The 24,358-nt window shown below is 38.9% G+C and overlaps 2 protein-coding genes across 2 annotated transcripts; both read left to right on the forward strand.

Annotated features, from left to right (window-relative positions):
• slc37a2 (solute carrier family 37 member 2) lies at positions 1–12,604 on the forward strand. The gene is made up of 18 exons (XM_062988941.1): positions 1–553; positions 2,565–2,646; positions 2,755–2,845; positions 3,013–3,091; positions 3,182–3,317; positions 4,614–4,690; positions 5,273–5,439; positions 6,480–6,517; positions 6,608–6,745; positions 6,837–6,927; positions 7,007–7,069; positions 7,160–7,245; positions 8,088–8,136; positions 9,121–9,194; positions 9,503–9,581; positions 10,974–11,071; positions 11,621–11,685; positions 12,254–12,604. Exons 1-18 carry the CDS (start codon positions 495–497, stop codon positions 12,267–12,269), a joined length of 1,488 nt encoding a protein of 495 aa, XP_062845011.1. The 5' UTR covers positions 1–494; the 3' UTR covers positions 12,270–12,604.
• An 877-nt stretch (positions 12,605–13,481) lies between these two features.
• On the forward strand, positions 13,482–22,450 carry pde9ab (phosphodiesterase 9ab). The gene is made up of 20 exons (XM_062988580.1): positions 13,482–13,525; positions 13,727–13,801; positions 15,720–15,790; positions 15,913–15,990; positions 16,130–16,170; positions 16,581–16,635; positions 16,728–16,798; positions 16,910–16,997; positions 17,669–17,750; positions 17,925–17,999; positions 18,456–18,542; positions 18,622–18,726; positions 19,067–19,149; positions 19,888–20,044; positions 20,137–20,250; positions 20,341–20,445; positions 20,878–21,006; positions 21,135–21,230; positions 21,677–21,764; positions 22,362–22,450. Exons 1-19 carry the CDS (start codon positions 13,490–13,492, stop codon positions 21,722–21,724), a joined length of 1,596 nt encoding a protein of 531 aa, XP_062844650.1. The 5' UTR covers positions 13,482–13,489; the 3' UTR covers positions 21,725–21,764; positions 22,362–22,450.
• Positions 22,451–24,358: the final 1,908 nt, after the last annotated feature.

Raw genomic sequence — 24,358 nt, forward strand, 5'->3', positions numbered from 1 at the left:
CGGGCTGTGAGACCGGGTGGGGTGTTTTAGGTTTTAGGTTTTAATGTATGTTAGGATTTTAGGATCTAAATGTAAACAGGTTAGTTTAATACTGATGTGATAAACAGGACTGAGTGAGTGAGCGCTGTGTTGCAGGTTAATACTGAATAAAGCAGGAACGATGGAAAACATTACGGGTAGTGAACCGGTCAACTGTTCCATAATGTCCAGGGTTTATTATAAAGAGTTCAGATATCTGCACCTATTTAGTTCTATTTTACTTTCATTTTAGCTTCAGATTCAGCACGATCGGCTTTTTAATTAATCACAGAGTCGCACTGTTTGGCGTGTAAACAGACTTTCGGTATTGATCATTGTTTGTATTCGGGTTGTTTTTTATAAGATTTTTAGAGATTTTTGCACTTTTTTTAGAGCTTTTTATATTCGCTTTTATATTTATTGAACATCAGGAATGCACTAGATTTTATTTTAATTAAAGAAAAGCTGTAGTGAAGATGAGATCCTCTTTGGCCCCTGGAATCAGATTGGTCACCTCGTTTTCTAGAGACAGTGGGTGAGTGGCACTTTTATTATCTATTTACAAATGAACATTTTGAATAAAATCTGCACATTTTAAACTTTAATACATGATAACATTTGTTGTTTTTATTTTTTACATGTGTATGAATACTAACCAGGTTAATAAACGCAATGAGTTGAAGTGAAAGTTGTTATACTTGTGAGAGACATGTGTTCCATGACAGTCTTGGGATTTTAGTGTTTTCTACAAAAGTTATTATAATGTGTTTAAATAATCTTTGGATGGGCCAAATAGACTCACAGAAGCTTACATTGTTCATTTAGTAGTGTGGAAGTTTCCATATTGTCATGGCATGAGTGGCATGTCATCTTATCTGGCAAAAAGGATTCTGTGCACATATAAATAGGGTTAGTCTGACCTAGGCAATTAACACTAAGCCAAAAGTATTACTACTTCAGAGTCTAAAAATGTCTGTACACATCCCAAAAAGCAGAGCATAGGTTTGTGCTTCAGACCAGATTGCTGTTTATAAGTACAAAGTACATGGAAGAGTGGTATGTTTGCCAAGGTTAGGTGAAAGCTTCATGCTGAGAACATGCTGAGAAACAAGATATTAATATCCACAAGCTTGTGTTTCACATCGACAATTTAAACCCTCCTGATTAAGTCTTGTGCATGGATAAAACAAAAACTGAGCTATTTGTACACAATAACTTTGGCAACCAAGACTAACAACATTGTACCCTACTGTCAAGCATGTTGGTGGTAGTGTTTTGACCAATGGCTGCTTGGCTACCAATTAAACCAGCCCAAGGTTATCTTCAATTAAAAAAATATTTGACTTAGTTGTGTGTTCCAATAGGACAGTGACTTAAAACACACAGAAAAGTGGTTTTGGAATGACCAAAGGCTCTTGGAAAGCTCTTGGAATTGGCTTTTCAAAGTCCTGACCCAAATCCGATCAGCATTATGTGGATTTTCTTGTGAGTTTTGGCCTATTTTCAGGAAAATAATCCACAGTTAAGAGCTCTCACTTGTGCAGGTTTGCAGCATCCAATCATTCAGTCACAGCAAAGAAATAGTTGCTAAATTCATTGCAACCCCAAAACTGTCATTATTATCTAAACTTATGGCCCAACTGTAGATTCATATAAAGAGCTCTCACACACAGTTCCACCCCAGATTTGAATTTGAGACTTAAATTTGAGTTGGTTTGAATGCTAACGTACGTTATGTAATTTTAGAAAAGCTGCAGAGTAGTAAACACAGAGCTTACAGTGTGTGCATGGCTCGGTCCCTCCCAGACAGGAAGTGTAGCTAAACAGGTGAGCACAGAAGCCACATTGTGTTTGTGGTAAATCAGCTTTTCTGTAACGAAGGTGATGTTCAGAACTGCAAACTAGCAGGTTTAATATATGCTCACTGGCCGCTGTATTAGGAACACCATACTAATGCTGGGTGGGAGTCTCCTGGCAGTCAGAACAGATACAGATTCTTTTTCCTAAGGGTGTTGAAGCCATTCCTACAAGCTTCTGGACATGATAGCATCACATAATTGCTGCAGATTTCCAGTAGAGGTGTAACCACCAGCAGAACTGCCACTCGCTAGATATTTTCATCTAAGGTCTAGAGACTTGTAGATTAAAACATCATGAGATGAGCAGTTTCTGACCTGCACCACCAGCCATACCACGTCCCAAGTCACTCAGATTACAATTTTTCCACTGACCTGGTATCACATGACTGCCTGAATGACTAAATAAGTAAAAACACGAATGTGCTGGTTCGTAATAATACAACCAGTGAGTGTGTTAATGCATTTTACAGTGGAAGGGTATACTTCATAAATGTGTATGTTAAAATACAACAACTCATGGTTGGCTTCTTTACAAACTGTAAACTTCACCAGAATGTTAAATGCAGGACAAAGCCCCAGCTGGACATTGCCACTAAGAATGGGTGCTTACTAGATAACTAAATATAAATAGTCAGACTTTATTAGGGTGCTCAAGCAGGTGTTGTGATATTGTCTTTTTCTCTTTAGGTACCGATACTTCATCCTCTTTCTTACGTTCCTGTTCTATACAGCCTACCACCTCTCACGCAAACCCATCAGCATTGTCAAGGTAAAAAAACACACACACAAATTATTCACATCAACCCGGTAAAATTACCATTCGGACATGGAAGTAATGGTTTCTCATGTTTTTCAATGGATTTTCTTTTGTCTTTAGAATCAGCTTCACAGAAACTGCTCCTTTGTTATTCGACCGACTGACCTCAATGTCTCAGACAATGCCACCTGGTGTGACTGGGCTCCTTTTGGTGAGTTGCCATTCATTACTGGTTTAGTATGTACTAAACTACCAGGTTCTATCACTGCATTTTTTTGTGTGTGTCTACTGTGACTGTTTTATTTTGGTACTTGTCCCTTCTCTTCCTCTGTAAACAATAAAATAAAATAACACTTGCTGACCTTTTGCCCTGTCTAGACCAAGATAATTACCAGAATCTGTTTGGCTATCTGGACAACTGCTTTCTGGTGGCCTACGCCATTGGCATGTTCTTCAGGTAGGACTGACTGTTCATTTTCGCCTGCTGCTCTTGTGCACTGTAGTGCAGGAATGTCACATCACGCCATGTCTTTTTTTATATTGACAGCGGGATGTTCGGCGAGCGACTTCCGTTGCGGTACTACCTCACCTCGGGCATGCTCCTCAGCTGCCTTTTCACGTCGCTTTTCGGACTGGGTTTCTACTGGAACATCCACTCGCTGTGGTACTACTGTATCATGCAGGTGAGCAAAACGTCATCACTTTCTTTTGCTTATGGTAGATGTTACTTAAGGTCATTTTACCACCTGAGTCCTGCTTTAACATACAATGAGTCCTGCTTGAATTTCAGTTGGGATATTTTTTATATGTTGTAAATTTATCAGACTCTGGCCATAAAATATATGGTCAGGTGGTAAAATGACCTTGTGGCTGCTTCAGTCTGAGTAAACAGGAACAAAATGAGCTGGCAGGGAAAATCAACGAATCAGCATAAATAGGCTTTCTTGGTGTTTGAATTTTAGAAGGAATGTAAAGGGGTAGACTGGAACTGATTGGTTCAGTTTTAAACTAGTTAGCATAAGCTAAAATAGTAAGTTTTCCCTTTTAAAATAATTACTGATCTTTGCTTAAATTTCAATAAATGAGTTACAACATTTGTTTATCATATACCCGACAAATTCTGCCTTATACACTGTTACTGGATTTACTGGAGTTGATTAAAATCTTAAATGCCACATAAAATGAACATACATGCATACAAGAAAAGTTATGACTATGTAAAATGCAACAGAACACAGAATGGGTTGAGTTTTGCCTCAAAAAATGCACCCATTTAAAAACAATGTTCCTCTACAAGCGATTACTAGGAATTTAGGTATTTCACCCTCTACAGTGTCTAAATTATTGAAAGATTCCCCGGAATCCAGACAAATCTGAGTGTATATAGCAATGCTATTTTGTATAAATGTCATTTGTGCATCCTCAGATCCAAATTAAAAGCCATGTTTTTTTCATAACAAGGCCCAGAAATGCAGCTAATGTCTCCGGGCTTGGGCTTTCCCGAAATCAGACCGAAAAAAACCCAGTTTATACATAAAGATGGCATTATAAAGTTCCAGGGCGTGTCATGGTATAGGGTGAGATTAGTATAGAAGGTTTGTATTACTGAATATTGTCTCATAACGAAGGTCGTAATACCAATCATGCCATAAATTGACATAAATGTGTTAAACATGGCATCAAAATCCAAACAAACAACATAACGACGGTTTTATGATTTCATATTTCTGTCCATGGCTACATGTGTAGAAAAAAGTGGACGGCAGCCGATAAATCGAAGCAAATGTTGTTTCCTTTTGGATCTGCAGTGCTTAATATGCGGGTTGCAGACTTTTATTCTTCTCAGTGAATCAATGTGGATTAGTACACGGTCTGCTGATGTAGCAGAGCGATCACATGGCTAACACGAGTGCAATGAGGATTATATTTCAGCTCATACTACCCTCAGCTCTGTCTGACGATGTTTTCTTTGCTCTTAGGCTCTGAACGGATTGGTACAGACGACAGGATGGCCGGCAGTGGTGGCCTGCGTCGGGAACTGGTTCGGAAAGGGGAAGTGAGTATGGGTCACGTTTCTAGTCTCTTGACTCAACGCCGTTCTGCCGACTCAGCATCGGCGTTTTCCCACAACTGCACTTTTAACACGTTACATGACTCTACAGCAGTCACTAAAACCACAAATCTGAAAAATGAAACTTGCAGTAGCGGATGAGGAAATGTGTTTGACATTTAGGGCATGTTACACCTTAGGAACACATTTATAAACGTGTTCGATTTAAAAATGTGGTTAAACTCATGTTAAGTACTGCAAACACATGGTAGGTTCAAATTAAAAGCTTCCAAAATGTTCTAAAGCTTTGTGTTAATTTCCTCAGTGCTACCAACCTGGTCGGGCATTCAACAGACACAATTGACCGTGTCTGAGGGAGGGTGGTCTGCAAGGGGTTCTCCTTGCTGATCCTCCGGGTCTGGCCTCAGCGCCAGTATAAGTCATGAGGGGTCATGTAGAGCAAAGCTCTGTGAGGGAGCATGTTGGGGGGGGGGGGGGGGGGGGGGGGGGGGGGGCAAGATAGTGGGATAAAAATCGAGTGTTGAACAGGATCAGTTGTGACCGTGTTTTTATTATGCTGTGCTGTAGACGAGGCCTTATCATGGGCGTGTGGAACTCTCACACCTCGGTGGGGAACATCCTGGGCTCGCTCATCGCCGGGGCGTTCGTCTCTTCTTCCTGGGGAATGTCCTTCATCGTGCCCGGCATCATCATCGGTGTGATGGGAGTCATCTGCTTCTTCTTTCTAGTCGAGAGTAAGTTCAGCATTGCTTAGGATTAAAAGAATGCATTATTTGGGGCTCCCTATGGCATGGTACATTTTTTAATCTGCAATGTGACTCTTCTTACTGGTGACTATGCATCCTGAAGCGACCTTGTGGACGGATCTAAAATGTCACAGTGCAGACAAACTGTCCTGTTGTTGCTGCTGCTATTGTTTACTTTTACTGTGGTGTATTTGCTCTCAACGTTTTTTTGGAGAGCGCCGTCACAGCCTCACCTTCTGCAAACTGTCAGTATCATAGCACAACTGGAAACAGACTATAGAATGTTAATTATGGCACAGAAAGTTCTGGGTTTGGATGCTTAAGGTTTTGTACTGTAGGGTTCTGTTCAATAGAAAAGCAACATTGATTTATTGATTCAGAATTGATTCATTGATTCAGCTTTGATTGGTTGATTCAGCATTGATGCAGCATTGCTTCAGAATTGATTCATTGCTTCAGAATTGATTCGTTGATTTAGCCTTGATTCGTTGATTCTGCATTGATTCGTTGATTCAGCATCGAATCATTGAATCAGCATTGATTCAGTGATTCAGAATTGATTCATTGATTCAGGCAGTAAATTTGAACCCTGGTTGCACACTACTTCTGGCATCCAGAGTTCGAATCCCAAACGGTGCTTTCGGCCTGCCGGGCGTCTACACAGACGAGACGGCCGAGGCCCTGCATCTCCAGATGGGCGTATTCTCTGGTGTGTGTTACTGCACTGCAGCTAGTGATTCCTGGAGACAGGACCCGCCAAGACCCTGACCGGGTTCATGCAGCAGTCAAACATGAAAATGAGATGAAATGAATGACACAATACAGATGTTACATGCTTTTAATAATCAATCACTGATCGATTTATTTGTCTTCAGTAGCCGCTTTGTTGTGGTCCATGTCACAGTGGGGGCAGAGCCTGCCCAGACACACTGAGCCCAAAGGTGTAATACACTGGGTAATTTAGTAGCCAATCCACCTCCTGTATGTTATTCTGGCATATATCTTATCATCATCTCATCCTGTTACAGAGCCGGAGGACGTAAACTGTGACCCTCCGCAGCACCACGTAAGCCCACCACACCGGGCACTATATGAGCCTCAGTACCGGCGGGGTTTGTGTTCGGTCAGTAATGATCTGTTCTCGTTGGGACTGTAGGAGAGCAGCGAGCAGGAGCCGCTCCTGAGGAACTCCGTCATTAACGAAGAGATGTTTAACAATCACGCGTCCGCGGTGGTCGAGTCTACGGAGGAGGAAGCCGAGGCCATCAGTTTCTGCGGAGCCCTGAAGATTCCGGTAAGTGGGCACTGGTCATGGACCGAACGGGACGGTTTGCGCATCATCTAAGCCGTGTGTTTGATCAGAGTTCTGTCTCGCTTGTTCTCAGGGTGTTGTCGAGTTCTCTCTCTGTTTGCTCTTCGCTAAGCTGGTTAGCTACACGTTCCTCTACTGGCTGCCCCTGTACATCGCTAACATCGGTAAGATCTAACGACTCTCCCGCAGGTCACATGTCAGCTGGGTTTATTGTTGTGTAATCTCTTTACGTTATTTTCTCAGCCCACTTCGACCCTAAAGAAGCAGGCGACCTGTCAACCCTGTTTGACGTCGGGGGAATTCTGGGTAAGCGTCGGCTGTTTACACTGATTGCTGGTCATTTTTTGCCATAATAACAGTATTATAATGCATCTACGATTAACTTTTCTGACCCAGGTGGCATCCTGGCCGGTGTGATTTCGGACTACACGGGGGGCAGAGCTACCACCTGCTGTGTCATGCTGATCGTCGCTGCACCCATGGTGAGTGCTCAGCTTGTGGACACGTCATCGACACCAGCGTTCAAGTGAACCTGGTTCCACTTCGGTTACTAGTTGAAAAGCTTTCCACTAGGTTTTGGAGCATGACTGCAAGGATTTGCTTCCAACTCACTAAATAAAATAAATTTTACAGAGTGCTATATTGATATGGCACACCATGCGATTACATGACCTACTTTCGCTTTTATGGCTTGCGCTGTGTTTCAGTGCCGTACGATTCTGTATAGGCATTTGAGGTTACACGCCACCCACACTGATTCTAATCATGTGTAGGTCTAATAAGTGCAAGTAAAGTTCACGATTCACAATCTGTAACATGGCCGAAAACAGGTGGACGCTGACCAGCTTGTCGGACATCCCATTCTTGCACAGAATTTCTTTGATAGGTCTATCAGTATGGTACAGACTGTCCTTAATAAATAACGTTGACTTGAGCATCAGCTTTTTCTAATTTCTTTGCAGGGATTTATACAGTAGCTGCTTGCTTTGTGAGCTCTACGACTATGGTAGTTATGAGGAATCCCTAGAGCCTCTCTCATACAATGAATTTAATTCATTTTAACAGAACTCCCAGGTCGCTGTAGCGTTGTACTGGGTGTGTATGAGAGATTACTCAGATGCATGTGCTGCTCTTCTCTCACACACACACGAACACACACGTCCCACACTCGGCAGTTTGCTCACAGATTTTCCCACCCGTTCCAGATCACACGCCCACGCCGCAGCATAGTGCGATATTAACCACGAAACCGCCAAAAACGAGCCGACAGATTTCTCTTTCCTGTACGAGTTTTTAATCTGTGTTCTTCTGTCTCTGTTACAAGCTGTTCGTGTACAACGCTGTCGGGCAGAGCGGCCTGGCGACCACGATCGGTGAGTAGACGCCGCCTCAGACGTCTGCAGTCTGTCTGAATAACAGTGACACTGACAAAGCTTTTTAAGAAATTAAAACGATTAGGTTATATTAAGGCCTTGTTGTTCATACGCTCAGTTTTACACTTGAAATAGTAGAGAAATCAAATCTGTAGTCATTTAAGTGCATTTATTGCACAGTTGATGACTAAAAAAAGCTTGGTTCCCTTTTACATTTGATCCATGTGTTCTTATTTCACTGGGGTATAAATATGTGCTAACTTGTCCTTTTTGAAGCTGCCTGAATGAGAGCCCAAGCGCCGGTGCTCAGTGCCAGTGATGTTTCCAGGTCCCAATGTCGAGTGCTTTTTACAATAGACGTCGTCTCAAAGCAAATTTACAGGATTCAGGACCAACAGACCAAAAACCCAGTTGAGCAAACCGAGGGCGACAGTGGCAAGAAAAACTCCCACATCCTTCTTCGGTGGCCTGGAAAATAATTTGAATGAATAAGACTCAAACATCGTCAGTTTTGCAAATAAACGCCACTTTTGTCCAAACAAACAATTTGGAACTGGTGCCAAATCAAAGCCTTTCATTCATCTAGCCACAAATGCAATGTACGCATGTATAAAATGCTACTAGCGCTTTGACTGGAGCTGGATTCTGTTAGGGTGGCCATACAGAGAAGAATCTAATGATCAGATGTTGCCTTAAAAACCTTAAAGGAATAACATAGCATCATGGACTGCATCAAGTACCAGGAGATTGTAAATTAAAATTTGACTGAAAACTGGCTCATGGTTGGATATTCCAGCAGGACCATGATTCAGAAAACAACATGATGGCATCATTTTTACTTATTTATTTATATACGGTTTGATTTCTCTAAATTTCCAGCTTAACCCTGAGCTTATTAACCACAGAAATCTTAAATTAATTTGAGTTTGTTTGCTTATCTTTATCAAAGTTTCCAATAATTCTGAAGCTTATTTTCCTCTACAGGGATGCTGATGTTGTGTGGCGCTCTTGTGAACGGACCCTACGCCCTCATCACTACAGCCGTGTCAGCTGACCTGGTACTGTTCCACTCTTATCAGTCCCATAAGCTCACTACTGTAATAAAAACCTTTTTTTTCTTCCTCAAGTGAGATAAACAGGCTTCCGTACTGATTGCACCTGCACAATACCAATATCATAATAATATCATACATCCTCATAACAACCAGTCTCTAGTGTTGATATGGAAATTTCCCCAAGTCACTTTACTGAAGTAATTACAGTTAACAAGAACCTTGATATTTATTACCAATAGTGTACCCTCACTATGTCATGTCCTCTATAAATGACTGGCCTTTTTTATTATGGATTATTTTTTTATTTACAGGGAACCCACGAGTGTCTGAGAGGAAACTCCAGAGCTCTGTCTACTGTCACAGCTATTATTGACGGAACTGGATCCATAGGTACGAATAAAATGCCACTTCATTTCATACGCCTCTGTAAACAGTTGAATTTATAATCAGTATTGTTACACGTTTTTGTTCACTGCAGTGTAAATTAGTTCAGTTACTTATCAGTTCATACCAGAGCTGTTCGGTGGGGCTCTTCATGTCATTATGGAGCTTGCTTTATGCACAGGGGCACAATCATGCAGAAACTGTTGCTGCACATAAGTTAAAAGCATATAATGAATTCCTTACACCTGTTTGCACTTTAACTGCAATTGTTTTTACATATATTTTTCTATATTTTTTTCTTATTTGTATTTTTATTTGTACTTGTGCTTTTATCTTATTTGTACTTTATTATAGCACACTCGTAGAGTTCCCGAGCCTCCCAACACACATTTCAATGTACAACTGCTGCTAACATTTGTACAAATGACAAATAAACTTGAAACTTGAACTTGAACTTGATTAGGGCCTTGCTGAGGAACCCTACAGTGACAACCTGGCAGTGGTGGGGCTTAAACCAGTGACCTTTTGATTACCAGTCCAGTACCTTAACCTCTAGGCTACAACTTATTACTAAGTGCTGATGAGCTCAGCTCTACGTAGCGAGAATGTGTGTTACACAGAGCGTAACGTTAGCCACCTGCTAGCATACAAACGTCAATAGGGGAAATTGAGGTTGGGTCTAAAGATGGTGAGATGGTCCACTACACCGGTTTGGTTCTCGCTTCATTTCAGATCAGAGTCTTTAGATTTGGTCACCAGTGCAAATCTGACCGCATCTAAAGATAAAAAACAAAAACTGAACAAAATGGACCAAGACTTGATCCTAAAAAAATAAAATAAAATATTCTTTAAAAAAATTAAAAATAGAGAAAAAGAAAATATCCTACCATGAATAAAAAATTCTAATAAAAAAAAAAAGAAAATATCCTACGAGGAATTAAAAAACACAAAGTATTCTAAAACAAGAAGAATAAAAAAGAGAAAATATCCTAAATAAATGAAAAGTAAAAAAAATCCTACCATGAATAATAAAGAAAATTTCCCAAAAAAAAAAGGAAAAAAGCAAATATCCAACAAAGGATTAAAAAAGTAAAATATCCTACCATGAATGTAACCAGTGTGTTGACCAATAATAAAAACAAACAAATCTAACCATAGTTAAAGTAGCACTAATATACTTGTGTCACATTTGATGTTTTTAAAGCCTCTCGCCTTGTGTTGCCATTAAGCTGCTAAAAGTTACATTCTGTTACCCCAAACACAAAGCTAAACTATTTTCTATTCTTTTCCTGGTTAACTGTAAACAGAAGGTTGTTTGGATTACAGGACAGGATCAGTTCAGCAGGTTTTACTCTGTTCTCATCTCACTGTGTTGATTCTGATGTTTTTGTCCATTAGGTGCCGCTATTGGACCTCTGCTGGCCGGTCTGATCTCACCCACTGGCTGGAATAACGTGTTTTACATGCTCATCAGTGCTGATGTCCTCGCCTGTCTGGTAAGGGTCGCTGTGTTTGTGATATTATTTATATGAAACTGCCCATTTTATGCTGTGATTGAGTCACTAGAACACGGTTATCACTTATTTAACCAAACATTAATGAATTTAAGCTGATTTGTTGTGGTCTTTTTTTTAAAGAATTAAATCTGCTAGGTCATAAATATAACCAGAATCTTAATTGTCTGTAGCAGGTGACTTCTCTGTGCCCTTATAAATATGGCTAGTTTGACTGTACCCATTAAAGAGAACATAAACAGAAAGAAAACTCTAATTAGGCTGAGAGAACAATTTGTTCAGGGGGTCACCATACATGAGAAGATTCTGGAACATCAGTGACACTGTCCACTGTCAAGCAAGCTTTAGGTTGCCTTGTGTGCAAAAAAAACCCCCAAAACAAACAAGAAACCCTGTGCTGCTCGCATAAGCAAAGCAAACTCTGGGTTTGTCTGACCCAGGAACTAAATGCAAACGCACAACATACAGATGTGATATTATATTATTTTATTACACCTTTAACAGTGTGACTTGTTATTCTTGGTTCTGTAGTTCCTGTCCAGATTGGTGTTTAAGGAGTTTTATGGATGGTGTTGCCACAGTTCAAGACAAAGAGGGTGAGATTCCTTAATTATACACAAGCGCTCGGCTTTTAATCTAACGTTCCTCATTCGAGTCTGTGCTCATCAAGTGTGCACATTCTGAGAAACTCTTATGTAACGTATTTATTCAGCTCATATGGAAAAAATTCGAATTTTATTTATATGCCTGTGACTCAGACGACGCAAATGCATCAAAATGAAACACAAAACAAATACTTAATAAATAAAAATGATGGCAATCTGGTCCCACTGTGGTTTACAAGATGTAACATAAGCCTCCACAAGGGGGCATTCGTGTACAAGTTCATTTTGTGTTTATGTGGCTGTTAAAATTTGAAAAACCATGAAGTAGAGAATTTTGAAGGAGACTGAATGTGGCGCCAAAATTGCTCAGTGTTTTTACCTCCTTTTATGAAACTGTACCTGTGATACACATATATAACACCGCAGCACCGAGCTGCTCGTCCAGTTAGGCATTTTTAATTGCACCCTGTGTTCTGATTCCCATTAAAACAGAGGAATAATGAATAATTAGGAAGCGTTTGTTTTTGTACCCTGGCTTGATCCCGTCGTTTCATTTCAGGTTGAAAGAGATCTGAGGCGCCGGCCGGACGAGTGAATGTCACACCTGCGGCGGAGAGCACCGAGAGACGCGGTTCCCTGATCCGCCGCACAATGCTGCTTTTTAACGGACGCGGGATCGGCCTTTTTATTCAGTTTTTATTTGAACACGGGACGCTTTTATCCTTTACGGACCAAAAAAAGAAAGAAAAACTCTAAACGTCTGAATGAAATTGTGTGGAATAAAAAAATGTCTGATGCAAAGAGAGAGAATCGGATCTCCTCTGTTTGAACCTGGATGTTTTTAACTGACCAATGTTTGATTATTTTAATGTTTAGTGGTTTAATCATTAAAATACACTGGTGGAACATCTTTCCTTTTATCTCGTCTCAGTTTCTATGGTTACTCAGATGTCCACACATGCATAAACACTTTGTTTTATCAGACTCAAGTGTTCTCAAACGTGGCTTTCACTCGCGTGTGGTTGACACTACAGTCAGTGTCAGATTTACTCTCACCATTGAATAATTAGCTTGCTGAAAGTATCATAAGCACTTTATTAGGCCATTTTTTAAGCTACACCCATCATATAGATGCATTTTGTGAGTGTACAATTACTGACTAGTCCATCTGTTGCTCTGTACACTTGAAGTCTGTCTGAAAACCTAGTGATCTCTCTATATAGACCATTTTACATCATCCAAACACTCCTGAGAAGAAGGCATGCCTAAATTCTTAGATACCTTAAATGCTGCCTACTAGGGTGCCCTATTTTGAAGCTCACTAAGTAGTGCGTCTGAATAATCTGCCTTATAAGTTTGATTAGTTCTTATTAGAATCCTCTCTGTCTAGGTAGCCAGTATGCAGCAAGGCAGCTCACTAGGTTTTCGGACAGACCCTTGGTCACCCCTCTATAACATATCCATTAATAAAAAAGGAATCTTTCATAATTAAGAGGAGTGTTCACATATATTTGGCCATATTGTGTATTTAACTAGAAATGAACAGTACAGTATAATATCCCAAAATTAATAAAGCCCTATAAATAAAACCAGCACCCTTATTAAATCCAAACAGTCTAATTTTTAAATAATTAGTATAATTACATGCGCATTGAGATGTGCCCTACAAACAAGGTGAGGTTTAAGCCCACCTCTTGTTTCCACGGCAATGGACGTGAAGGACACTCCACCCAGATCTGTGCTCAATCCTGGGCTTTATTTATTTGTGACTGGACCTGACGTCTGAGGACGGTGGATGGCAGATAGACTGGTGGATCAGCTGGCATCTACAGTACGTTCTACCTATCTTTTACTGGTTTAAGTTATTTTTCTTGATTGTGATGAGTTTATTAAGTTAGACTGCTTGATGTTTCTTCTGTGTTGCCTCACAGACCTCTTGTGAGATTGTTTCTTTAGATCAATTAATATATATATAGAAAGTCTTCTCAATCTCCTCCAAAGTTCTTTAATAGAAAAGATAACATCTGTCTAGGTCATCATGGGCTCCAGTTCTTCATCCTACACTCCCAAAACAGTCTACCTGGATGTAAATGGCAAAGTTCAGAGGGTAAGTCTCTTTGAAAAACTGACTATGGTCATGAGGACCATCTAGTATCATTAAGGTCTGTGAAAAGGTTTCTTTACCTGTCAGATAGGTCTCTAGAATACCGAGGGCATTTGGTCTTACATATACTAGGTTGTATAAGACCAAATGCCCTCGGTATTCTATTTAATAATTTGTTTAAATATCTTAATGACTTTAATTGTACACTTATATATAATTATACCAATTGCAGTTATCTCAGATGAACTGTTCCAATTATTTTAAAGGGTGCCGTCAAACCCTATTTATATGGGGGTCACCAAAAAGACACCAGTTATTGCTAATCATTGCAGGATATGTGTGGGGGTTTTTGGATACAGACAATCATTTTGTCATAGAAATAACTGAAATTTTAATACTATTATAAGCAAATGTATGTAAACTTTTGACTTTGCTTATTATTGCAAATGTATGTATGTATTAATACCTACAGTTTATGCTTTATAAAGATCGAAATAATGTATAGCTCTGGATGATGTGAAGGACACGATTGTCACAACCCTAGTAGCATGTTATGTATTGATTACTAATTGGTTATAGAAAATATTTTGTAGTGAGACCATTATTATCATTATTGCAAAGGCCAGCAATATATTGTGCAGCCCAAATCCCAGTAAGTAACCATTGTACCTTTTAGTAGGGTGCTTATGTGGTGTGTGTGGTGTGGTCTAAACAAAAGGCATTGTTCTAGGTCACTTGTGTATGTGGCATTCATAAGTAGCCTTGCCACCTGCAGAAAGCAGCTGACCCAGGAGTGGTCATTTCAAGAGTATTTATTTTTGTGCATGGCAGTTAGCATTAAGGCTAAATATAATATTTTAAATATGCATCATGGACAATAAATAAAATGTAGTTTAATTACTTTCCATAAATGTTCAAAATGTATTTATCTAGACTCGCCACATAGTTCTAAATAAACTACGTTTCCCATAAGCCACCGCGCTCATTAACCTCAATCAATTAACCTTTATTCACAACACCTGAACTTAACACTTTATTAACATGAGTTTGCAGCAACGCAGTGTTCAGTCTTTGTTCAGCATGGACTGGGCCGGTAAGGTAAACAGTGATGGTAATTATTCAAAGATTACAAGAAAAGAAAGCAAATAAAGAGTAAAAGAAAGTGGATTTATAAATAAAACATAGGCTAGTACGATCGTGAGCCGTGTTCGACGGTACCAAGGGCTGCTCACGTTTCACTTATTAATGAAATTAATGGAACTAAAACTAGTATGATCATGAGCAGTTTTGGGCGGTAGTGAGATGCTCATGTTCACAAGAATAGTAAATATTAAAAGTTCACTAATCACAACCACACACATTATCAGCACTGATTGATTTCATCTGATTTATATTCTTTTTATCCCTATCAATCAACTTCAGGAGCACAGAGCGTTCTCATTCCTCAAGCCCAGAGTTCGAGCCCCACTTTGAATGATCGCAGTAAAAACCACTCAACTAAACACATACATCATGATTGTTTTGCCATTTGTCTGCACCACTTTCACCCCCTTACGGAGCTTTATAGTTACAGTAATTCTGCTGTACTTTACAAAACTATTTTAAACCTTAAAGTCTGTACTGTTTTCTGTGATTAAAGAGACTTAGAGTTACTTAATGATTACGGGATTACATATGAACATGATTACATATTTTAAAAGGAAAAAAACTCATTCCATGCATGAAAGCTGTGCATCCAAGCAGAGCTAAAGCCAAGACGTGACTGTCCGAAGTGTGAATGTAAATCTGGCCCCTAGACCAAAAATAAAACAATACACAACAATATCTACTGAATGCCCTTCTAATACATCCATTTACATTGTCTAAGTAAAGTAGAGAATGAATTAATGTCATATAATGGCTTTGATCTTGTTTTTTTTAGGTGATTTTTAGTCGACACTGTAGTCCATGTGATATCAAAGAGCTTCTTTGCACATCATCCAACATTGCCAGGTCAATATACTATATATACTATTACATAATCAATTCAAATATGTATAGAATACAGTATATGTTTCTCTGTTCTATTGTTTACAGTATAATTTATTAGGGTTTTTTCTTCTCTTCTTGTGCAGGAACAGTGCAATACTTTTAGTGGATACAGAAGGTGCCCTAATATCTATTGATCCCACCATGCCGACAAACTCACCCAAGTAATCCTAATCTACAGTATTTATTAGTCTGTCATTTTCCTTGTATATTTACATATACAGTAAGGGCTGTGTCTCATGGAGGTTTTGGACTTACATTTATGTGACTAAATGATTGAAAGATGTACTTTTCTATTTACAGCAACTTATATAAGGTAGTGCCACACTGCAACCAAGGAGTAGGTGAGCAGAAATTATTATCCTAAACCGCATGTCTACGTATTGTCCTGTCTGAGCTGGGCATGACAGAAATTAGGACTGGATGATGTAAAGTAATGTATGCATATTGTCAGTAGGTCTAAATATAACACTAATGCTGCATTATTATTCATAATAGCTGATGCTATTGTAAATTTCTAGGAGTTTTCTGGCACTGGGTAAAGCTATTATTTATTCAACAGATAATAAAAACATGTAAAGTTCTGTGTTGCCACAACCGTAGCTGATTCTACATGCTAGGTTCTGGCCATATAATGTATCTGACCTTTATAAAGTGTTGTGAAAAACTTGACAGTGTATTGAGTACATGTACTGTTTATGTCTAGCTCTTGATAAATGATCTGAATTATTACACATTTATTTCCCTTCTGAAGAAAAAGAAGACGTGTTCCAGAATGTTCTGTCCCAAGTAGCAGAGCAGTTCAGTCGGTAATTTGTTTGTATTTAATATTACACTCGTACATTATGTATATTACTTAAGAAAGTAAGACTTTAGTAATATGGTGTCCCCTCTGTATCAGGGCTTTCAGGATCAGTGAGCTGAAGACAGAGATGACCAACAGACTGGCCATGCTGGAGAAGAGAGTAGAACGTAAGCAGCACTGATCCTGTTTGCTGTTGTTTAGGCTAAAGCTAAATCTAATTAGATATTTCTTGAATTAAAATTGTTGTCCTACACTTAGTAAATGTGTGTTTATGGCAGTAGAAGGGCTGAAGGTGGTGGAAATTGAGAAGTGTAAGAACGATCTGAGAAGACTAAGGGATGAGGTGACCTCTAGAGGAGGATCGAGGTGACACATCCACACGTCCTGCATTAAAGCTGTAATATACTGTATAATCATGATTCATTCAGCTTCATTTTATACCTTTATAACAGTTTTAATGTTCTACACGTTTATGTATTTATTTGTAGTAATATAGTATTCGTTATTGACCATAATATTTTGTATTATATATTGTTTAAATGTAACTGTTGTTGTTGTGGCTCTAAAGCGCCCCTAGTGGACAAAATGGTCCTGCTCACTACTGTGTCGGTATCACTGCTGGGTTAAAGAGATCAAGAGAGTTAAAGAGAGGCTTTATTGTCATTTCAGCTCTATAGAAGTACATATTGAAACGAAACAACGTTCCTTCAGGACCAGGGTGCAACACAGAACACAAGTGCAAGACAACACAATACACACAGTGCAGATAAACAAGAGTACAATAAATACAAAAGACATTTCTAATCTAAAAGTAATTGAGGGAGACAAGACTGAGACAAGGCTGAGAATGATCTATCAGTTAAATACTTGATGGTTTGGTTTCACTGATGGACAAAGTCGAGGGAGCTGACAATTCCATAAGCTGTAGCTAATAGTCAATCTTAATTATCCAGCCATACATCTATCCAATTTGTTCTACTACCAGACCATCAATCTCATACTGCTGACCAATTAATAAAACTTTTTTTTCATCACAGGGTGAACTGCAACTGCAAATACAATTTCACAGATGATGGAAAGAAGCTCTCTCCCAGACGTGATGTTCCGAGTTATCCAAAGGTAATCAGAGTCTAAATCATGGAGCAATAAGATTTCATAGTGTCATCTTTCCATCCATCCATCCATCCATCCAACCATTGTTCCTGCTGGTCTGTTTTTCCGTCCATGCAATCTCTGTCCACCTGTCTGTTAATCCATCTGCCTATCAGTCTGTAGTATCTATTTTCTTTGCAGTACACACTCTCTCACGAGACTATAGAGGCGCTGAAGAAGCCCACTTTTGACGTCTGGCACTGGGAGCACAACGAGGTCAGAATAAATCTTTATTAATGTCATTTAATCAAGTCATTTAGTTAACTTGTAAGTAGGGCTGAATGATCCTGGCTAATATGGTGATCTTTATTTCTGTATTTAAATCATGATTATCCAGACTATGTAGACTAGAAACTAAAGAAATACAGCAGTTGTAGTTCACTGTGTCAGTTGTAATCAAAAGAGGCACGTTTGTATTGATCCAAATGTATGAATCAGAATTATTTAATCCTTAACATTCTTAAAATTTTCCCAAAATAAAAGGAAAAAGCAAAAAAATGATGATTTATGAATAACTGAGCAGCCCTGTTATTTGATTGTAGTTTTTTTTTTTTTTTTTTAACATTGCTTATAAATAATTCAGCTGTAATAGTATTTCATCAGTTAATATTGCCTTATGGCCAAAGTTTGCTGTTGGTTATTGGTTTTAATGAACGTGAACATTACCTGCAGATGTTAAGCTGTCTGGAGTACATGTACCATGATCTTGGACTGGTGAAGGAATTTAACATGAACCCCATCACGCTGAAAAGATGGCTGGTAAGATTCAAAACCTCTGTATTTAGTACCTCGTGAATGTGAATGAAGGCGCTGGAGTAACACTGACTGTGAATCGTAGCTGGCGATCCAGGAGAATTACCGGGACAATCCGTTCCATAACTTCCGCCACTGCTTCTGCGTCAGCCAGATGATGTACGGAATGATTCACCTGTGCAACCTGCAGGTAAAATTTACCAACCTTCTCTCAATCTCTCTACTGCATCTATTATTGGAGATGTACTGTATATACACAGTATAGTAATTTGCAGCTATAACAGAATCCACTCTTGCTTTTTCTGCTAATGCTGAAGTCCTGGCTCACAATCAGCATTCCAATACATCCCAAATGTGTTCAGGAGGGTTCAGGCCACTGAAATTCCATTAAACAGTCACCCCACAACAGGAAAGGGCTTTCCATAAACAGCTGGAAGCACATTCTCTTGGAGATCACTTAAATGTTGGAGTATTTTAATTTTTTCTATACTTTTACAGTTTCCTTTTTTGTTTCTTGGTTGTTGTTTCAGGATAGGCTGACTATGACTGACATGTGCATTCTGATGACAGCAGCAGTGTGCCATGATCTCGACCATCCAGGATACAACAACACGTACATCTTCATTTCACATACACACAAACCTTAAAAGCCTTTTGATAAAAAATATTAATATGTTGCACAGCTTATATATACAGTATAAACAGGCAAAATAGGTAGGCTTTGGACCCACTGCAGTTCTAGTCAGGAGCAGGCTGGTATGGAAAATCTTGATACTCTGTTAATGACACTCTTGTCCGAAACCAATATTTTCTGAACATTATAGTCATATGGGGTCCAAATCATTGAATCTCTTACACTATACGACCAAAACTATATGGACACACCTTGTATTTACTGATTTCAGGTATTAGTTGCACACCCATTGCTAATAGATGTGATTAATCAGTTATATAAAATAAATCTCAGCAGATCTCTGCAAAGGTGGGCTAGTGTAATAGATCATCCTGCTCAGGTGGCGCAGTAGTAAAACACGGTAGCACACCAGAGCTGACTTCTCGAAGTCCTTGGCTCGAAACTCAGCTCTGCTATCGGCAGGCTGGGCGCCTACACGAACAATGATTGGCTTATTGTTTAAAGGAGGGTGATTCCTCATAACCGATGCAGTCACGGGATAGTCGGACCATGGTGTGACTCTCCGTACACAAAGCTGATCCATATATGAACTCGCCTCGTGCAGGTGAAAAGATGCTACTGCACACGTTTCAGTCACGGCTCTCCTCAGTCACAGTGGAGGTCAACATTGGTTTGCATAACCAAACACTTTACGTGTTGTTTTGTCTTCATCATCAGGTATCAGATCAATGCGCGGACCGAGCTGGCCGTTCGCTACAATGACATCTCTCCCCTAGAGAACCACCACTGCGCAGTGGCCTTCCAGATCCTCTCCATGCCGGAGTGCAACATCTTCGCCAACATCGAACTCGAGTCCTTCAAACAGATCCGACAGGTCTTGCAGTCCCTGCTGTCTTATCACTGCTTTACCAATAGCTAGAGATATTCCAATAGCGACATGACATTTGATGCTTGTATCTGTTCCAGGCGATCATCACTCTTATTCTGGCCACGGACATGGCGAGACATGGAGAGATACTAGATTCCTTCAGACAGAAAGTGGACAACTTTGACTTTACCAATGAGGAGCACGTCAAATGTGTAAATGTGTCATTGCTTTTAATGCATTCATGCTATTAGCATCATTCTTCTTAAAATGCTCTTAAATGCTCCTGTTTGTTGCTAATACAGCTGAAGATGGTCTTGATCAAGTGTTGCGACATTTCGAATGAAGTCAGACCCACCGACGTGGCTGAGCCGTGGGTGGACTGTCTGCTGGAGGAGTACTTTATGCAGGTAACACTGATGTTAGTCTACACTATTCTGTCAGTAAATGAGTTTTATTATTATTTAATGATGTTTAGCTCACTGTTTGTGAAAATGTAGCATTAAATAAGGTACCTAGGTGGCTCAGTGGGTAGCACTGTCGCCTCACGGTGATAGGACACAATAACACCCTAAGTGTGGTGGAAATGGAAGCAGTGTTTTCATTGCTTTTGTAGTGATCTCTAATTATTTAGTCTTTCTGTGCGGCCCGATAATAAATGGCAGACTGGTACTGGTCCGTGGCCCGATGGTTGGGGACCAGTGATCTATCTGATTTCGACTGATATCTATGATATACCAGTATCTCAGTAAATTATCATTAATTACCCGAAACACAGACAAGCTTTTACTTCATTATATAAAGTTTTGTTGTTGTTTTATTGTTGTTTGTGATTGATTCAGAGCGACCGAGAGAAGTCAGAGGGGCTTCCTGTCGCCCCCTTCATGGACCGGGACAAAGTAACCAAGCCGACGGCGCAAATCGGCTTCATCAAGTTCGTCCTCATCCCCATGTTCGAGACAGTCATGAAGGTCTCCAAATTCTGCTTAAATATGGCATATAATTATAATATTTAATATAGTAGCACAGCTTGATTGTGTTTAAAAATCTGCCGAAACGATTGTGTTGTTGTTGTTGTTGTTGTTGTTGTCGTCTGTAGCTTTTCCCTCAAATCGAGGAGATCATGGTGCAGCCCTTGAGAGACTCTCGTGACCACTATGAAGAACTGAAACAGATCGACGATGCCATGTCACAGGTATTAACAAGTCGTAGACACTAACAGTAGAATTTTAGAATACATTATACACTTTATGGCCAAAGTATGTATTATTGATACCTGCATTATGAGGTGTGTTAAATCAATTCTGTATAAGCTGTATACTTTTAAACTTGACTTGGGTGAAGACCCTTACCTGTTTCTGCATGACTGTGCCCCTGTGCCCAAAGGCGTTTGGTGTGGGGACTCAGAGCTCTGATTTCAACACCAAGCTTTCTCATCTAAAATCAGTGCCAAATTATACAAACAGTCTACTGACTAAATTAAACAAAGTCTTGTTTAAGCCTCTCAGGAGAGGAGAAGTTTGTTCTCATATCAATGCCTTCGATTTTGGAATGAGATGTCCACCTACATTTGGCCATTTTTGTATATAATACAAATTTAAAGCCAAAAATCAATAGACTAAATATATGCTTTGTCAATAGGCACAGAAGAAGAAAATGGAGAACATGTCATTAGGAGGAAAGAAATAGAAGAAATGAACCCAACACTTGTTTACTTCTTACCAATAAAGTAAGTCTTAATACTGTTTGTGACATATTTAGATGTTACTTGGTAGTAGAACCTAATAACAATGTATGTTATTGCTGTAACTATATAATGTTATTATTGTATTGTACTACTGGTATCACCTCACCTAGTTTGATTTTCAAAGCTGTTGAACCTAGACTTGCCACATAATTGATTTTCTGAACTGTTCATTGCTTGAAAATGACCTGTGTGTATTTCATACCTTAGAGGTTGCCAGTTTTTCACTAAGTAGAGCGATCAGGGCCTGTTTTTGTGTGTGTGTGTGTTTTTTTCAAACATGCACTTGTGGGTGGTGCTGAAGTCTAATATGCTAGCCCACCACTGCAGAGGGTTCAAGCTCCTCAGTTCAAATCTTAATGGTGCTACCAGTCTTTTCTTAAACACTACAATAATGTGTATTAAATCCCCACGTATAACTATATTTTTTTCTTTGGTGTGAGTAAATTGCAGTGACACATTCTTGCTAGAACGTTCTTCAAATACCACATGCCAAATTCACATAATGCAGTATTAAATACAAATAAAAAATATTTAAATAATTTATTTTACTTTTAAAATGAACCCTTTATTGTTCCACAGGAAGTTCAGCTTGAACTGAAACCCACAACCTGAAGGTAAAGCGTGGCTGTGCTCCAGCTTCCTCTTTGCTGTTTTATGAAACTGGGTGGAAATCTCCAGCTCATAGGCTGGAAAATAGGCTGTCAAAGGGTATAAAAGGCATCAGAAATATAGGAGGATTGTAGAGAAGGGATTGTGCTGGAGCCTATCCCAGCTTTTCAATGGGCGCAGGGCACACAGTAACACCCTGGACGGGACGCCAGTCCATCGCAGGGCAAACACACATACACATACTCATTCACTTATAGGGCACTTCAGTGTCTCCAATTAACCTGACTGCATGTTTTTGGACTGAGAGAGGAAACCGGAGCACCCGGAGAAAACCCACACAGACACGGGGAGAACATGCAAACTCCACACAGAAAGGACCCGGACCGCCCCGCCTGGGGATCAAACCCAGGACCTTCTTGCTGTGAGGCAATGGTGCTACCCTCCGAGCCACCCCACACAAGATTATAAAAAATATATTAATTACTGTTGTTGTTATAGGTACCTGAGATGCTGAACATCTTGGACAGCTGTAATTTTTGTACTTTTTGTTGCTTATAATATAATGTGATTGTGTGCATTTATTTAATACTTTATAAAGTTACTTGAATTTGTGGGTCTTTAAAACGAGCGATTAAAGGAAACAGCTTAGATGATCATCATTTACACAGGCTGTCCAGTAATGCACTGTGTTTATGTAGGTGAGCTTGTGTTTATACAGAATGAACATGTTTTAAACCTAAAACACTATTTATTTGATTGACCGCTCTTTGTTTTCTTAAGCTCACCTTTAATAAAAGGTGAATTGGAGCGTCAATATGGCAATATGGTGTTGATTTTATGATATAAATAAGACCTACGTTGAGTCATTTTTGTTTTGTTTTCTTGTGTCTCAATGATTAAAAATAAGGTTTTCATGATATTACTTTAGTTTTTGCAATACTTTTGCAATAAGAAATGTTTTATTTATTATATGAATCTATTTTAACTTGATTTGAAAGGAACTTTGCTTGATAGGAAATTGCTGGAGTGAGCCAAAGTAAAGAAAAATTCCTGTCAAGACTTTACTTGACAAGACCGTTCATTTATTGTCTGATCTGTTACATTATTAAAGATGTGTTTTGGATTATTTTGTTCTATTTGTGTAATTTGTTTTGTTAAACATGTGGCAACACACTGTGCTGTAGTGTTCTGTTTATTTTTTATGCAATGAATGCATTGCAAGATTGAATATATTTTACAGTAGATGATAACATCTTACTTAACTTTGATTTTTCTTTTTTTTTTTTTTTTTTTCTTTTTAATCATTTTAATCTATTTAACATAAAATATATGGAAATATAAAAGCCTGACATCTGATTTTGGTTCTCATTGATGTAGCATTATGTAGCAACTTGTTCTACTGTGTTTGAATCAGTGGCATTTTATTTACTACTGGGTTCATGATTTAATATTTTACTGATTATTTTTAAGCTTTTCTAGCACATTGGATTTTGAGGTGGCTGCTAGGATGATGGAGTCGTATTGTTTAGATATTGGCAAAGCAATAAAACATATAAAGTGTCTCTTTGTGTTTTGTTGTCTATACTGTCAAAACTGTGAACTAATGCCACTAACAAGTGGTTTGCTTTATCTTAATGCATTTAAAACTACTATACTGTAGCTGTTATGTTAAAGCCAACATTAACTGATTACACAAAAATAATTTGTATTTTGTTATAAGTGCATATCTACATAATTATACGTTTCATATAAATGAGCAATTGAATTATTTTATTTAATGGATTATCATTTAAGCTTTTAATTCCAGTTACAGTGGTCTTTTGAAAAATCAACCAAACCAGCGTATCTTTAAGATTCTGAAACTCTTTTATGTTTTTTTATTTATGTATAAAAGTCTAATAAATGAAAACTAAAAACAGAAAACATGGCACCAGCCTGCTTCCTTTCACACTTTGTTTCTCTCTTTA

Source organism: Trichomycterus rosablanca, chromosome 26, assembly GCF_030014385.1.
Source record: "Trichomycterus rosablanca isolate fTriRos1 chromosome 26, fTriRos1.hap1, whole genome shotgun sequence".
Classification (NCBI taxonomy): Eukaryota; Metazoa; Chordata; class Actinopteri; order Siluriformes; family Trichomycteridae; genus Trichomycterus; species Trichomycterus rosablanca.

What these genes read in the sequence shown, in the direction of transcription:
- slc37a2 (XM_062988941.1), top strand. Translation starts at nt 495, where the DNA reads ATGAGATCCTCTTTGGCCCCTGGAATCAGATTGGTCACCTCGTTTTCT. An exon ending in CTTCTTCTTTCTAGTCGAGA is followed by an intron (nt 5,440 to 6,479) that starts GTAAGTTCAGCA and finishes ATCCTGTTACAG; the next exon opens with AGCCGGAGGACGTAAACTGT. An exon ending in GTGACCCTCCGCAGCACCAC is followed by an intron (nt 6,518 to 6,607) that starts GTAAGCCCACCA and finishes TTGGGACTGTAG; the next exon opens with GAGAGCAGCGAGCAGGAGCC.
- pde9ab (XM_062988580.1), top strand. Translation starts at nt 13,490, where the DNA reads ATGGCAGATAGACTGGTGGATCAGCTGGCATCTACA. An exon ending in ACATCATCCAACATTGCCAG is followed by an intron (nt 15,791 to 15,912) that starts GTCAATATACTA and finishes CTTCTTGTGCAG; the next exon opens with GAACAGTGCAATACTTTTAG. An exon ending in GCTGGAGAAGAGAGTAGAAC is followed by an intron (nt 16,799 to 16,909) that starts GTAAGCAGCACT and finishes TGTTTATGGCAG; the next exon opens with TAGAAGGGCTGAAGGTGGTG.